Source organism: Aquarana catesbeiana, linkage group LG05, assembly GCF_042186555.1.
Source record: "Aquarana catesbeiana isolate 2022-GZ linkage group LG05, ASM4218655v1, whole genome shotgun sequence".
NCBI lineage: Eukaryota > Metazoa > Chordata > Amphibia > Anura > Ranidae > Aquarana > Aquarana catesbeiana.
In genome coordinates, this window is record NC_133328.1 from 6,405,922 (window position 1) to 6,423,953 (window position 18,032).

Below are 18,032 nucleotides of genomic sequence, written 5' to 3' on the forward strand. Positions count from 1 at the left end.
AATAATATACAAACTTTATTAAAAAAAAATAATAAAAACAAAAATAACTTGATAAAAAAAAAAAACATAAACAAAAAAATTGCTTTAAAAAAAAAAAAAACAAAACAAAACTTGATTTTCCCAAAACAAAAAAATAAGCCTGTTTGTGAAAATCAAAAAGCCAAAAATATTTTTTTGTGGATTAGGTATAAATATTTAGATATAATTATATTTTGCTACATTATTAAGATATCATTCTATTTTTGTCTATGAACATTTTAGACTAAATGCAGAACTGAATGCATAACAACCATTAATAAAAACATCTCCTTATAGGAATTAAATAAATGTGTGGTTTGTTATTTCAAGGCTCAGTATCATTTTAGTTATAATTGTAAAAAAGTTGTTTACAGTGGCAATGGAGCTTATTTAGACATTTAAAATTACAATACAGTTGGCACTACAACTGCTCGACCATAACCTAGGAGACAGCCCAAAAGAAAGGCAAGCAATAAATATAATGCAAGATTTCATCAATAATTTTTTTATTGTCAAAAATTATATATCCTGGCCCATTGCAATGGCCCCCCTACCCATAAAATAATTAACATATTGCTGTCTAACTTGACGGGCACTTTGGGGGGCCAAGCCAGTACGGACAGTATCCAGGCCTGTAAGGTTGGCTTCTATTTGTCCGGCCTCAGGCCCAACTGTGCCTATATAATTTGGAGAATGCTTATTTAAAAAGTTGTGCAGAATGCAGCACGATAAAATGATAAAATTAAGTTTGTATTCCGCCAAATTAATGGCTGTTTGAAACAGGCGGAACCGGCTGGCCAGAATTCCAAACGCATTCTCAACCACTCTTCTAGCTCTGGCCAGCCGGTAATTAAAAACCCTCCTCTCCGGGGTGAGGGTTCTTTGGGGGAATGGCCTCATGAGGTGCTTGCTGAGAGCAAAGGCTTCATCGGCAATGAAGACAAAGGGGAGTCCTTCCACGTTATCCTCATCAGGTGGCAATCCCAGGCCACCACTCTGGAGACGCTGGCAGAACTCCGTCTGGGCAAATACTCCTCCATCCGACATCCGGCCATTCTTCCCCACGTCCACATATAAAAAATCATAGTGTGCCGACACCACCGCCATTAAAACAATACTGTGGAACCCCTTATAATTAAAATAATATGACCCCGAATGGGGTGGTGGCACAATGTGGACATGTTTCCCATCTATAGCCCCTCCACAATTGGGAAAGTCCCAACGGCTGGCAAAATGGGATGCCACAGTCTGCCATTCCTATGGCGTTGAAGGAAACTGGGAAATCAAACAAGAAAACCAAAATCAATTAATTTTGAAGCTAACATTGCAAGAAAATTAGACAATTAAAAACATTATTCCCCAGCATCAGTATAACATTCAATAATTTAATTGTTCTGGAATAACTAATATGGAAAGGCACACTTATCAGATTGCTCACCCCCTCTGATGGAACATTGATTACATTTTAGGGGGTTGTGAAATCCCTAAAAAAAATTACTTTTAGGACACGCAGGAATTTAGGGACTAAAAAGGCTACAAGACTGCAGTTGTCGCACTCTGCAGGTGCAGTTGCTAACCAGCTTACAGTAAATGAGGTAATGTAAAAAGGCATTCATGTTGCAAGGAGTACACAATCACATGCAAGGGCAATTAATGAAAACACTTTGAGGCTTGCATATGATTTGATGATGGAAATCAGCAGAGCTTCTGCTCATTTACTAAAGCACTGGAACAAATGCACTTGTAGAGTGCACATGCATTTTGCAAAGTGCAACATATATTTGCTTTAGACAAATCAACACCACAGAACATTCCAGCAAATTTTAACGAGGGTGGGGGTGGGGGGGTTGTGAAATCTAGATAATTGCTCATTAGCAGCACACTATTTGGAGTGAGTTTAGGTGGGGGGGGGGGGGGTGGGGGGGTTGTGAAATCTAGATAATTGCTCATTAGCAGCACACTAAATACACTCAAACAAAATACATTCCAAATGAGTAGACTAGGTGGATATGTTCCCATCACTTCATGCTGGGAAGGTAGGTTATTGAAGGAAAATATACATGCATGACAAAAAATAACAGGAAAAAATTCCAGCATGTGTGAGGATAAAAAGGGGACATTCACACTATATTGCAATGATGGTAAGTAGTGTTTGAAGCAAGAAATACATCACATTATCAAAGATTACATAAAAGAACATGTGATGCTAATAAAAGAAAAATATCTTACCTTAATATAGTCCTTCTGCAGGACCTGTATGATGGCAGAACAGGTCTCTGGGATAATGATCCCCAGAGCCTGGGGGGAGATGCCTGTCGAGAACTTAAGGTCCTGCAGGCTTCTCCCTGTGGCCAAATACCGCAAGGTAGCGACCAGCCTCTGCTCCGGAGTGATGGCTTGCCTCATGCAGGTATCCTGCCTGCTGATATAGGGGGTCAGCAAAGCCAACAAACGGTCAAAAACGGGGTCCGTCATCCGGAGAAAGTTCCTGAAATCCTCAGGATTATTCTCACGGATCTCACGGAGCAAAGGCATGTGACAGAACTGGTCACGCTGAAGCAACCAATTCTTGGTCCATGAACTCCTCCTCGCCCTGTTCATGGACTGGTCTTGGGCTGAAGAATAAACTACAGCACCAAGCACATACAATGCACGAGCTCTACGACGAGTACGTACAGGTAACATGGCTTCAAAACGGTCGGCTGGTCAGAACGCACTAAACAGAACGCACTGAAGAACAGCAAGGCCTGTGAAGAACGACCTGAAAATCAGGAACGAGCGGCCAATAAAACAAAGATTTCTCAATGCCAACTGACCAAACGCACTGAAAAGCAGATACAAACCTCACAAGCACAGACTGAACAACAGTTAAAACGAACTGAAAAATACGAGTCTCACAAGCGCGAATCGTCTCTCACCAAACTTCTACTAACACGAGATAAACACGAGATTAGCAGAAGGAGCCCAAAGGGTGTCGTACGGGCTATTGAACTTCCGTTTTATAGTCTCGTCGGACTTGGTGTACGTCACCGCGTACTAGGCTGTCGTACTTTTGTGTGGTCGTGTGTGTGCAAGTCCGTTCGTAAGAAAGTCTGCCGCAAGTCCGCCGAAGGTACGTCGGAAGTATGTCGGACAGGCTGTCGGACTTTTGTAGACGAAAAGTCCGACCGTGTGTACGCGGCATAAAAGTCGTACCATATATTACAGATAGGTGAGAATGATTGGGACCTTCTGTGTTCCCCCTCTCCCTATAATGTTTGTACATTTTTTATTACTATATTCATTTGGTAAGTTTATTTCATTATAAATCCTGCATCTGCTCCTGATGAGTGGTATTTTAACCATGAAATGTGAAGAGCTTTCCTATGATGCATTGTCACAGTATCCATGTTTAATATCTGTACCATATCACATTCTATTTTAATGAACCAATCCACCATTGCTTTTTATGCCCATATGCCGCTACTACTACAATCTTGGTCTACATACCTAGGGTCCAGTATTATGTATACTATATTGAATTAACTATGTATTATCATGAAATGTTTAGATTTTACTAATTGATACCTATCAGCATATCATTACATTATCAGATTTTTTATGTTGAATTAATCATGTATTACTATGAAATGTTTAGACCTATTATTTGAGACCTATTAGTATATTATTATATCAATTTACTATTACTCTATATGTGTATGTATGACTTTTGCAAATAATGAACAATGTGTGCACTGATTGGCTCATATAACTTAGTGATATGCTTCATATAAAGTCAAATTATTCATTCTCTTCCTTTCAAGGACTGGAGCTGAGTAGGCACGTATTCAGCGGAGGGGATACATGACAGGGTGGTAAGGGCAACCAGTCAACAGGGGGTTAACAAATTATATTTTCATTTAAGCACAGACTCTTACCTGATTGGTCAAGGAGAAAGGGTTTGGGGGGAGCTTAGGAATTATTAGTTGCTGGGTAGGTGGGGTTCAGCAGTTGCAGAGCAGAAATCGTTGGACGAACATCCCGTGTAGCCTGCATCTGTGCCTGTTGCCCTGCAAAAAGAATGAGTGATTTGGATCAATTATTGGCCCAGCTCAGGCCTACAGCCAACATTCATGGCTCGGCATGGGTACAAAGCCAGGTAGCAGCTTCTCTACAAGCGCTTCAGTCCTGACAGGACCCCTCGGGCTTAGCACCACAATGGGAGCCCAACATAGGTCCCTTCAGGCCCCCCTGCCAAGCGCACACTGGCTTTGGCAGGCGGTGAGCCTGGGAGAAACTCCCAGCTCAGGCGGAGCCCTCAGGGGATTGGCACTCACAGGCGTGTGGCCCCGGTCCCATCATCCGGATTCCAGAGCGTGTCTGGTGATGCTCCGGTCAGCGCAACAGCCCAGCGGGGGGAGAGTGAGGTCTGCGGGCACCGGCCTGTCTCCGGGTGCGGCGGGCGCCCCCCCACCAAGGTTGGTGGAGCGACGTGGGAGGGAGGGCATGTCTGTCCTGGGAGGACAGAAGATGGTGGCGAGCACCTCCGGGGCCTGGGAGAGCAGTGACTGGCGGGCGGAATGATGACGTCAGAGGCAGCAGGAGGTTGGGAGTGGCGTGGAGGTCACCGCGACACACCAGCAGGTCGGCATCATGGGGATCACCTTCGGGCCGGCCGAGGGGAGAGCATGGACTGCCGCCCGGAGGTCGGCGGGACCCGCAATGGGAGATTACCAGTCGGAAGTGGAGGTCAGCAGATCTGAGGACAGGGAGCTGGAGGAGAACATTCGGGAGGCAGCGGGGGAGTCTGGATCTGCAGCTGGGGGGTCCCCGACCCCGTGCAGCCTGTTGAGTGCGATTCCGCTTTATTAGCTTTTCTTTCTCCCTCTGTGGTTGCTGGGGTGGGGGTCAGGGGTCAGGAGTCACGGGGGTCTAGGGCTTCTGTACAGGGGAGTGATGTGCTTACCAGCGATGTCTTGTCCAACCTGAGGGAACTGTTGAGAAAATTGGAGGGTGGTTCTGTTCAGGGGTGGCGCTAGAGATGTCGGGGATCCGCCGAGGGGGCTGGAGGAGTTGGAACGTGGCGTCCCCCCCCTTTCCCTGGTGGTACAGTTGGGTTCTGGGGCAGGGACACAGATGGAGAGGGGCACGTTGGGTAGTGTAGCCCCGGTGGTAGAGAAGTCTCAGGATGGGAAAAAAGACGCAAAAAAGGTGAGATTGGCAGACCCCCCTTGCTCCCCCTTGAAAAGTTTAACCTGGACCGGGTGAAGCCTGATGAGAGCAAGAAAGAGGAAGAGGAGAAGAGGAGGTATCACCTTATCCTTCGCACATTTGCCAATTGGTTGCAATCTTTTGCGATTTTGGCTAGTGTGATTCGAGAAAAAGCGCCAGAGAATTGTTCGGCTCTTTTTTGTTATCTGGACGCCATTGGGGAGGCCGATAGGGTTTACATTGTCGCGGCTCCGTTATGATTAGCGGTTCCGGCAGTGGAAGGCTATCAAGCCTTCCATTTGCTGTGATCATAAGGATATCGGACTCTGGATGAAATTGAAGACTCCGGCCAGGGCTGGTAATCTGTTTTTTCCAGGGGGGCTGGCGGCACTACTACCTCGGGTACGTCGGCATCCAGGAAGAAAGGGGTGTGTTGGCAGTTTAACGACAGTTCCTGCCGATTCGGCACTACCTGACGTTTTAAACACGAATGTGCCGGCTGCGGCAGCGGGCATTCACTCGCCTGCTGCTTGAAATCAGGCAAAGGTTTCGCCGGAGATGCATCTGGAAAAAGGGAGGACTCCAGTGAGGGTAGAAAGGATGGTTCCTTTTCTAAGTAGGTACCCAGATCGGGAGTCTGCCCGACTCCTCGGGATGGGATTTATGGACGTTTTACGTATCCCGTGCACATTAGCTGTTCCACCTTTGGCCTCTAATTTATGGTCGGCGCTCCAGTACCCGGAGGTGGTTTCAGAGAAACTTTCTAAGTTTCCCTGGGTAGGATGAGCGGCCCTTTTTCCTCTCCTCCATTTCCGGGCCTGGTGGTGTCCCCCCCTAGGGGGGGTTCTCAAGAAAGAACCCGGCAAATACCACTTGATACATTATCTCTCCTACCCTAAAGGGGGCTCGGTTAATGATGGTATTGACCCGCAGGCCTGTGCGGTTACCTATACATTGTTCGATGCAACTGTTTTCTGGGCATGCAAGTATGGCCGCAGTTCTTTGTTGGTCAAAACTGACGTGGAGGCGGCATTTCGCCTGCTTCCGGTTCATCCTCAAAGTGTTCACCTTTTGGGTTGTCGGTGGCAAGGTTAGTATTTTATCAATCATGGTCTACCGATGGGGGACTTCCATTTCCTGTGCCCTGTTCGAAACCTTTAGTTCCTTTGTCGAGTGGGTAGTGCAGGATGTGTCCGGCTTGAACTCCATCATCCACTATCTGGATGATTTTCTTTGCATTGGTTTGCCGGATCCCAATGCTTGCGCGGTTACAGCACATAGTGGACTGTTTTGACATTCCTTCGGCCCCAGACAAAATGGAAAGCCCGACGACGGAGCTGCTTTTTCTGGGCATAAGGATGGATTCGGTGGCCATGGAGTGCCGATTGCCCTTAGACATAACTGGTGGCACTGCGGAGGGAGGTTGGTAGCGCGTCAAGCCGGCGTAAAATTTAGTTACGGGAGTTGCAGTCCTTGCTTGGTAAATTTAATTTTGCCTGCAGGATCATTCCTATGGGCCAAATTTTTTGCCGCCGGCTGTCCTTGTCTACAGTAAGCGTTAGTGCCCCACGGCACTACATTCGTTTGACCAAGGAACTAAGGGCTGACCTAAGAATTTGGGACTCCTTCTTTTTTGGAGTCCTACAATAGTCGATCACTGTGGATGACGGGTCCTGTTAGCAATGCAGATTTGGTCTTGTTTATAGATACGGCTGGATCAGTTGGCTATGGGGCATACTTTCCTGAGCTATGGAGTGCGGAACGGTGGCCGGAGGAATGGAGTTCGGCTGGTTTGTTAAAGAACCTGGTATTGTTGGAACTGTTTCCAATTGTGCTGGCGATAGAAATTTGGGGGATGCCTTTCGCGATAAGAAAGTGCGATTTAACTGACAATATGAGCGTAGTAACTGCTATCAATAGCATCTCGGCCTCTTCCCCGCCAGTGGTGCCTCTTACGTCATTTAGTTTTGCTATGTCTGCAATTGAATGCTTTCATCTATGCTGTGCACATTCCTGGGATTTGCAACAAGGTAGCGGATGCTTTGTCTCGTTTTCAGTGGGCCGAGTTTCGCGTGTTGGCACTGGCAGCGGAGCAACATGGGATGCCTTGTCCGCGGAGGCTGTGGAATATCGCATTGGAGTCAATGCTGGATTGATTTGGGATTCCCTGAGTGTCACGACGTGGGAAGCCTATTCCAAGGCTTAGCGAGAATGGAGTTTTTTGCTGTTGGAGGTAGGCGGGGTGGAGCCTGGGGTGGATGTGACCTTCTTGATTCTATATTTTGTGGTGTGTAATTTTGTTCAGGGTACTTCAGCTTCATCAGTGGATCGTAAATTGGCGGGCCTAGCTTTTTGGTTCAAGTTAGGGGGAGTTGGGGATTTTACCAAAGTTTTGGTGGTCAGGCAGGCAATACAGGGGTATCGCAGGGGTCGCCGTTTCTGCAAATCATGTTGCCCAGTGTCTGTTTCTATATTGCGGACCGTCTTGGAATGGCTGCAATCGGTTTGTTCCTCAGCTTATGAACGAACTTTGTTTCGGGTGGCCTTTTTGCTGACCTTTTTCGGAGCTCTCCGGGTTGGCAAATTGGTCAGCCCTTCAAAACGGGTACCTGGGGGATTGCTGTGGGAGGATGTGGTATTTACTGATTCACGGGTACGGATTAAGATCCGCGTTCCAAAACTGATCAAGGCGGCAGGGAAGTGCAATTGGAATTGTTCCGGGGCAATACTACAGGTCTTTGTCTGGTTTTTGTTCTGGAACAGTCCTCTTTGGTATGACCACATATAGGTGACCCCCTGTTGGTGCATGCTGATGGTTCCTGTTTGTCCAGGTTTCAATTTGTGGCAGTCTTCCGCAAATGTCTGTTTGTGTCGGGTTTTGACCCGGAGTATGCGTCTCATTCCTTCCGCATTGGCGCGGCCACCGAGGCATCTCGGCGGGGTTTGATGACATCGCGGTCAAGCAGATAGGCAGGTAGGAGTCCAATAGATTCCGTTTGTACGTCAGGCCTAACTTATTGTAGGCCCTCTGTGGCTTGTCTAATTTTTTCCTTTTTCCGCTTTATTTTATGTCCTTTTTGTTTTATGTTTGTCATTTGCTCTTCATGTGTGGTGGGTGGTACTGTGGGTTTTTTGTTTACTTTCAGGTCAGTGATGCCTCATCTGGATCCTGGGGCATTCATACATTTTTGGGGAGCAAAAAAGGCGGAGGTCAGGCCCAAGGCTAGGCAGTTAGGCCTCCCCTGGGAGTTGGGCAGTGTTTGATGAATCGGTGTCCGAGGCATGCTGTGGAGTCGGGTAGTCCCTGAGGTTAACCGTTTTGCCAGGTTGGACAGGACCCCAGACATCCTTATTATGCATGCAGGGGACAATGATTTGGGCATTTGGTCCTCTAGGGAGCTGATCAGAGATATCAAATTTGATTTTCATAGGCTTCAGAGGTCTTTCCCTGGCACGATAATACTCTGGTCAGACATAGTGGCTCGAACTGCATGGCGGGCGGCCAGATCGGTGGAGAAGCTTACAAAGGCAGCTCAAGTCAAGGTAAATAACTAGGTAGGGAAGTTTGTGGTTAGGAATGGGGGCCTGGTACTCAAACATTTAGATTTGGTGTTCGATACTTGGCAATTCCTGAGGGGTGACGGAGTTCACCTCAATGCTGTGGGTACTGACCTGTGGTTTCTGGCGTTGGAGGATGGCTTACATAAAGACACCAGTCCATCCAGTTCAACCTGAGTGAGTGTGGGTGTGTCTACAATTGTCCCTATCCCTTGTGTCTCATTAAGATGCTCATCTATTATATTATTATTTTATAAGGTACCCATATTAGCACCGTCAATTTACGCAGCGCTCCACACATACATCGCACACTCCCATCGGTCCCTACCCTCAAGGAGCCCACAATCCAAGGTCCCCAACTCACATTCATATACTAGGGCTAATTTTGGACAGGAGCCAATTAATCTACCAGCATGTCTATTACCTTTTGTACCACCACCCCCTCCCTTTAGAATGTAAGCTCTACAAGCAGGGCCCTCCTGTACCTTTTGTATTGAACTGTACTGTAATTGTGTTGCCCCCCCCCTCTACATTGTAAAGAGCGGCATAAATTGTTGGCGCTACATAAACCATGATTAATAATAATAATAATGTCTTTGGAGTGTGGGAGGAAACCTGAGCACCCGCAGGAAACCCACGCAGGCACAGGGAGAACATGCAAACTCCAGGCAGGTAGCGTCGTGGTTGGGATTCGAACCAGCGACCTTTTTACTGCTAGGCGAGAGTGCTACCCACTACACCACTTGTGTCGCTGTGGCAGTTTGGGGTACTTGACGGTGATCTAAATCTGGTCATTGGGTAAACGGTGGGGAACCATCTGAGGTATGGTATCCTCGAGTGGGAACGGTTCACTGCATAGTGACCGGGTAGTGTTGAGAACCCTGGCTGCGGCTGGGATTGCAACTCAGCTAGCTGGTAGACATGTGCACAGCTAAAAAATTTGTTCATTTTCGTTCTCGTTTCATTAGTTTATTATTTATTTATTTGTTTTTCGGGTCATTCGTTATGATCGCGATTCGTAAATTCGTTCATTCGTAAATGCGTTCATTCGTACATTCGTAAATTCAAACATTCGTTCATTCGTCCATTCATCCATTTTTACATTTGTAAATTCGTACATTCATAAATTCGTAAAATCGTACATTTGTAACTTAAAAAATTCGGAAATTTGTAAATTCGAAGTTTGAAAATCCAAAAACCCAAAAATTCAAAAATCTGAAATAGTAACTAACTATTAAATTATAGGTATTGTAATTTCCTTTCAAATTTGACTGTCAGTGAACGTAACCAATACGAATTTATCCGAAGTTACGAATTATCCAAAACGAATGCTGCATCTAAACAAATGGAACGGAACAAATGAATAATAAATAATAATAAAAAAACGTTATTATTATTATTGTTATTTAATATTATTAATTACGTTCCATTCCGTTTTTTCGGATCAATTATATCTTCGGATAAATTTGTATGTGTTACGTTCACTAACAGCCAAATTTGAAAGGAAATTACAATACCTATAATTTAAAATTTACTAGTAATTACTAATAGTTAAATTATTATTAGTTAACTATTATTTCAGATTTCCAAATTTTTGAATTTACAAATTTACGAATTCACTAATTTACTAATGTACGAATGTACATTCGTAAATTGCGAATGTATGAATGTACGAATGCCCGAATTTACGAATGTCCAATTTTATCGAATTTACTAATATTCGGAAAAAATTCGTTAAACGGGTTTTCGTTAATTCGGATATTCCTGAATTAACGAATTCGGAACGAAACAAATTGCACATGCCTACTAGCTGGTGCCTCAGTCACAAAAACATTAGGGGTATATGGTACCGCCAAGGATCTCAAATCACTGTATCTGGATTAAGTCATTTATTATGTTAGTTACCGTATATACTTGAGTATAAGTCGAGTTTTTCAGCACATTTTTTTGTGTTGAAAGTGCCCCCCTCGACTATACTGGAGTCGAGCACTTTTGTGCAGCAAAAAATTTCATTTTCCGAACTGACTTTGGGGCCCCATATCTCAGGGTCACTTGGTGCTAGGAACCCCAAATTTGGTGTGCAAACCCAGTGGAACTGGTACCACAACATATCCAAAGTGGAGTTCCTAGCACTAAGTGGCCTCGAGATACGGGGCCCCAAAATCGGTTCGGAAAATGTCATTCTCTGCTACAGAAAAGTGCTTGACATTTTCTGAACCAAATTTGGGGCCCCGTATCTCAGGGCCACTTGGTGCTAGAAACCCTAGCTTTGGACATTTTATGGTGATAGTTACACTGGTTTTGCACACCAAATTTGGGGTTCCTAGCACTAAGTGGCCCCGAGATACGGGGCCCCAAATTCGGTCAACTGTGTCCATCTGCAGCAATGTCATTTCGGGACCCTTTGAGTTTAGAGACCCCAAATTTTGGCTGCAGCTAGGGGGCATCTAGGAACCCTTAACTACCAAGTTTGAAGTTCAGGGGACCTATGGCTGCAAATGGGCACAGTGAGGCATGCAATTGGGCATTGTTGACCCTCTTTTCCACTTACAGTAGCTGTGCATTTCTCACACTCGTCTTATACTCGGGTCAATAAGTTTTTCCCACTTTTTTGTGGTAAATTAGGGCCTCGACTTATACTCGGATCGACTTATACTCGAGTATATACGGTATTTGAAAAAAAAGGTTTTGTTAAATAAAAGGACTCCATCAGTATCACCAGCAAAGCAGCTTCATTATTATCCCATTAAAGAAGAAGAGAATTGTGCGCTGCATTTCGAGATTTCATAATTTGCCGCATCACGAATGTTAATTCTCCATTACAAACACTAGTTTACAAGACCAACCGCTTCGAGTGAGTTCGCGGTGGACTGTGGTGGGAGTGCAACATATGGGGAAGGTGTGGCGTGATGCCTTGTATGAGGCAAAACAACAAGGATTGGTGTAGAAAATAGAATGCGAGAAGTGCGTATGAATAATACGTAAGTTCCACTGCGGGAACCGAACACATGGTATGGGCGACACTGCGAGTGGCCACAAATGTTGACATGACAAAACACGGTAACAAATCCTACCAGTGACCGTGCGAATGGTTTACATTGGACTGGGGCGGGTTTGCAACCCATCCGAAGAGCGTGGTGTGGCTCCGTGCATGACGCACAGAAAATAACTTTGGTTTGGTAAATAAAAGAGAAGAACCGTGTACAAACGATTCGTAAGTTCCGCTGTGGGAACTAAAACACATGGCATGGGGGATACAAGGAATGGCAACAGTAGAAAGCATGCAATGTATCTGATACAAATCAGTTGTAAAGAAAAATGACTCATACGAATCGGTTGTAAGATGTATGAAATGAATCCGATATGAATTGGTAGTAAAGAGTATTAAATGAATCTGATACGAATTGGTTGTAGAGTGTATGCCACCCCTTACTCTGAAACTGAACACCTACCAACCACCCAGCCCCCCAGGCTAATCAAGTGCAGACAAGGCACCAGGTGGTTCTAATTACCACCTCAATCAGCCACAGAACCTGTACAAACAATACATCCTCATCTCCAAATGGATGAGACGGCAACCCCATGGACAGTGAATCTTATAACCAGTGAAACCTATAGCGAGTGATATCGGACAACAACCGACAGCGGCTTGGAGGCTTGGATTTGCAAATGAATCGTATGTTGGGCAGAAGGAACTTACGAATGTCCTACACCTGTGCCGAATGATGTCGGAAAATGAGCGACAACAACTCGGAGGCAGGTTTTTTTACGAAAGGGATGCAGGATAGGAAACATAACGAATCACAAGATTGCACATGATACCAAAAGGTTTAAATACTACCTGCGACAGTCAGCGGGAACCGCAGACGAAGACCACGAATGGAGAAGCCGCAATGCACTTGCGATCGAATGCAGACTCACGAACATGAGGTGAGCTGGGGAGAGTCAGCCCAGTGACATGTAGTATCGCGCACCGGAACCGACAAAGAGCATGGGCGAGTGGGCTGCTTGAATACCCTCCGGGCTCCTCCCATAAATTCAGGCCACCATACTGGCCTTCTTATATATACAATATATATACACTGTTCTTCTAAGACATATGTACATTCTTCTTGTTATTTCTTTGATTGTATGTAATGCCATTACTTTATCATATATAAAGTTACACTAATCACCTGCTGTTATGTCTGCAAATCTTTACTGTTAAAAATCTATGCTGGGTGTATTAGTACTACTGCTGTCAGTTACTTTGGGTGAGTTACTAGTTATTGTCCTAGAAAGGGATCATCTCTACATATACTGGAGCCCTGTTCTAGGTGGAGGCACTGACAATTATATATTCATAGTCCACTTTTCCTTTAGCGAAGGCTCTGGCTCCTTTGGTTAAGTGCAGGTTAGCGCCATAGCCTGTGTGGAGAGGGCAACTTCATACAACCCCCCTATAACAGGGCTACAGCTGTATAAATATTCATACTGTCATTTGCATAGCTCCACACTTACTGTATGATCCAGAGAGTTTTAAATTTTATTAGAAAGCAGAGGGAGCTATCGGACTGGCAGAAGCTGAGAACACTAACCAGACCTAACTACCGTATACACTTGAGTATAAGTCGTTCCGACTTCGAGGCCCCTAATTTACCACAAAAAACTGGGAAAAACTTATTGACCCGAGTATAAGACGAGGGTGAGAAATGCAGAGGGTCAACAATGCCCATCTGCAGCTGCATGCCTCCCTGTGTCCTGTGCAGCCTACCTGTACCCTGTGCATGTGTCCTGTGTCCTGTACATGTGCATGTGTCCTGTACATGTGTGTCCTGTGTTCCTGTGTCTCTGTGCAGCCTACCTGTGTCCTGTGCAGCCTCCCTGTGGCGATCTCCATCCTCCCTGTGGCGATCTCCATCCTCAGACGGCGGCCGGTGTGTGATGATACTGTTCGGCGGCCATTCCACAGTTCAAAAGCCGCGCCTCCTCCTCGTCTGTGATAGGCTGACTGCTGACTGCCTATCACGGACATTCTCTCATTCTCATACCACGGACGAGGATGAGAGAATGTCCGTGATAGGCTGTACACTGACAGCTGTTCAGCTTATCGCAGACGAGCAGGAGGCGGCTTTTGAAAGCTGGAATAGCCTCCGAACACTATCATCACACGCCGGCCGCCGTCTGCCTGCATGACACGCTGATCATGCAGACAGATGGCGGTGACTCGAGTATAAGTCGAAGGGGACACTTTCAGCCCAAAAAAAAGGGCTGAAAAATTCGACTTATACTCGAGTATATACGGTAATTAATTTTAGCTGCACTGATTACAGTTAGCAAACTAAATGTTTGTTTTGGCTTTATTTCTATTTTAAACTGAATGGGTTGTTTTACAAGGTAAGGGTTCACATATACAGTACATGTTTAATAGGGCAAATGGATATGGTGCATTTAGGAGAATATCTAGCAAATGCACCTAAAATATATGGAACATGTGGGTGAGTGGTTTGGGTCTCCATAGAGAATGACTTTGTAATATGTAGACACACTAGCTCGGAGTAACGAATACCAGAAAGGTAATTTTGTAACAACCACCGCTTTATACATTTGACTGTTTTTTATTTATGTTTTGATACAAAACTATGAAAATAATTGTTCTAATCAGTTGGGTTCTACTCACTGTAATTCTTCTATCTGACTTGTGGTCAGAGCTGTCATCAGTTTACTGAAATGAGGACCCTCCAGATTGTTCCAAGACAAGTCCAATGTCCTCAGTGTACGGTTATTTCTTATTCCCAGTGCCAGGCAGGGGCAGGAACTGTTTGACAGTTTAGTATCATAGAAACTGTAGAAGAAAAACAGAATGTTTAGAAAATAATACAAATAAAACTTCTGCAGAAAAACTATTTTTACATTTTAGTTTAAAATATAGCATGCAATTTTGGCCCACCTAAGTGCCATCAGTTTACGCTATTTAGTCCCTCCCCTCAAGGTGCTTACAATTCAAGGCTCCTGTCTCACATACATACACACACACACACACACACACATACTAGGGGCAATGTAGACAGCAATACTTAACATACCGTACCAGCATGTCTTTACTACAGAATTAGGATTTATCTTTTCAATCTTCCAAATCCTTGGAAGTGTTACTAGAGATGGGCCAAACACCCCTCGGTTTGGTTTGCGCTGTTCGCAAGGACCAGAACGATGAACCCCATTGAGGTCAATGGGACCTAAACAGGAATAATCAAAAGTCCCCATTTTGAAGGCCTATATGCAAGTTATTGGTCATAAAAAGGGTATGGGGGCCTTGGTACTGTCCTAGGGAACATGTACCAATGCAAAAAAGTATAGAACCTGCTGCAGCAGAAGAACAACACAACCAAAACAACATTTAAATTGATTTTCCCTGCAAGCTTTCTTTATTTAGTAAACAATGGCTTGGGGAGCCAGTCTGTATGATGAGGCCATAATTTAGTGCCCTCAGAACAAGATTAGAGATTTATTGGATACATTCTAGTGCCTCTTTAGCAGACTTTTGATGGAAATAACAAAGTTTTGCACACAGTGAGCAAGCCTAACATGAAGAAGCCAAAAAATTGTACACTCAGGCCAAGATTAACATTTTTTTTTTTTAGATAAGATCTGATGTCTTGGATAGAAGTACCAGGTGTGGAAAAATTGGGCTTTGGGTGTTGCTGATCCCTTCACTTCGTAACCTTCTAGAGGTAGTCTCGATGAAAGCAAGAATTGGCCTTGCTGTAAAAAAATTTAAATTTGACACCCCAGTCAAACAAATGCGGAAAAATTGGTCCTTGGGTGTTAATTATGCCCTTGAAACCTATACCAAAATGTTTCTTCCTAATAAAATCAACACCCACAAAGCTAGGCAGCCTAGACAGTCTTGCACAGATTTTATATCCCAAAAACACTTAATCATTGACATTGGCATCAGGGGCTGCTGCTAATCCAGGAATTGTTCATTTTGATAAATGTCAGCTGGTCAATAGAGTCTGTGGACAGACGCACTTATTTATCTGTCACAAAACCTCTGGCAGCACTGAATACCCCTTCAGAAATCACGATGGATGCAGGGCAGCCCAGCAGCTCAATTGCATACTGGGAAAGTTCTGGCCAGTGGTCTATTCTCATGACCCAGTAGATCGTCTACTGGAAAGCTCTCCATGTCTTTTCACCCCTAGGTAATCTTCCGCCATTTGATGCAGATGCTGCCGATGGGATGTCGAAGTTGACAGCCCTGGGCACCAAGGACAAAAAAAAATTTGAAATGCATCACTGAGGTGGCCCCCTTCTCCACTGCTCCTCCTTTGACCAACAGAGGCCTCAAAAGTAGTTTTTCCATGAGACTGTAACCTACCAGACTCTGGAAAAGCATTACATAAACTCTTCTTTAAGGTGTCCTCAAAATATTTTGCCCTTTGCTCCCTCTGCGAGCACAGGATGAGTTCCGAGGATTTCCCCCTCTAACGGTGGTCAAGAAGGGTTGCCAGCCAATAATGATCCTTATCCTTGATGCCACAAATTCTCAGGTCCTTTCGCAGGCTTTGAAGAATAAGGGAGCCCATGCACCACAAATTTGCGGAGGCATGGGAAGCAGAGTGCTCAGGGTCACTGAGAATTATAGTATCTGGAACTGCCTCCTCTCAGCCACGTACTACTTTTTTTTAAATTTTGTTTATTGAATTTTTTCAATTATTGTACAAAAAAGAAAATGGTAAATGCAGTAACAACCTAAATACAATACGGCCTAGCTACGCCTCCCGTGTCCCAACAGAGAACATCATAACACATAGCAGTGGAAAAATTTGGAGAAACAGAATTACATCTTAATGCCAGAAGTGTCAAAGGACAAATAAACTGACCCATTCTAAGTGTCTGAGTCTAGCGTTGTCAGCGTAAGAGGGCTGGACATCCACTTGTGCCATAACTTGTCAAAGAGACAGGGCTTTTTTCAAAGTTGAAACGTGAGTTTATATAAGGGTAAACTGTTGCCAAGTGGTTAAGGTAGGCATGTTGTTCCTTTCTATGACAGAAGGACAGTCTTCTTAGCAAAGAAGAATATTCGTAATAAACGCTTAAAATGTGTAGGAACAGTCAGTTCAGTAAGATGCCTAGCAAACAGTTTTTAGGATGCAAAATATTAGGAAGGACTAAAACAGTAGACAAAATGAACCTATTTCAGACCAAAATACATGGACTATACGACAGGACCAAAAACAATGTACAAAATTGGCTTCACTCTCACAGCTTCGAAAACACTCAGGGACATAAGTCCATCTTAAGCCCCATACACACGATAGGACTTTGTACAAACTTTCCCTTGGATTTTTGTACAAAGGAAGTTGGCCAGAAGTTTGTCTTGCATACAGACGACAGGACCTTTCCAGCCAACTTTCACCATATCACGTGGTTTTTCAGCTCTTTACCACCACCCTTTGGTCAACTTGTGTATTGTTGTCTGATATTGTGTCAATCTCGCCACTTTTATTGGCAACATTGACACCTTGCAAGGCGGGTTGACACTGGTGCGGGGATCCGACTTGGATCCCCACCAATGCCAGGCACTGTTTGGTATGAATCTTGAGGGGGAACTGCACGCCAAATTTTAAATAATAAACCGGCATGGGTTCCCCTCCAGGGGCATACCAGGCCCTTAGGTCTGGTATGGATATTAAGAGGAACCCCCTACGCCGAAAAAATGGGCCGCATGCCCTCAACATGGGGGGGTGGGTGCTTTGGGGGAAGGGGGCGCCCTGCGGCCCCCCCACCCCAAAGCACCTTGTCCCCATGTTGATGAGGACAAGGGCCTCTTCCCGACAACCCTGGCCGTTGGTTGTCGGGGTCTGCGGGCGGGGTGCTTATCGGAATCCGGGAGCCCCCTTTAATAAGGGGGCCCCCAGATCCCAGCCCCCCACCCTATGTGAATGAGTATGGGGTACATGGTACCCCTACCCATTCACGTGGTCATGTCATCATATGACCACGCCCCCTTATGACCTCACAGTCCCAGCATGCCTCGGGACTGTGATGTCATATGGCGGCAGAGCGCACAGAGACCATTCTGGCTGGAGGGAGCGTCGTGTCAACATCTCTGGAAGAGAAGAGGGAAGAAGACGATCCAGAGGTCCGGACCACCACTGGCAAAAGAGCGCCAGAAGATAGCGGTGGAGCCGGCAGAAGATGCGGACACCGGGAGAAGACGCCGGAGAGACCCCCGAAGTCGGAAGAGGACCCTCAAAGTCGGAAGAAGACCCCGGAGC

At 45.2% G+C, this 18,032-nt stretch overlaps 1 protein-coding gene across 1 annotated transcript in view; it reads right to left on the reverse strand.

Moving 5' to 3' along the window:
- The window catches only part of LOC141144049 (NACHT, LRR and PYD domains-containing protein 3-like), a 184,645-nt gene that overhangs the window by 121,174 nt on the left and 45,439 nt on the right, over window positions 1-18,032 (reverse strand). The window contains exon 5 of the mRNA XM_073629399.1: window positions 14,426-14,590. Coding sequence (XP_073485500.1) covers window positions 14,426-14,590 — 165 coding nt within the window. The remainder of the gene's footprint in view (window positions 1-14,425; window positions 14,591-18,032) is intronic.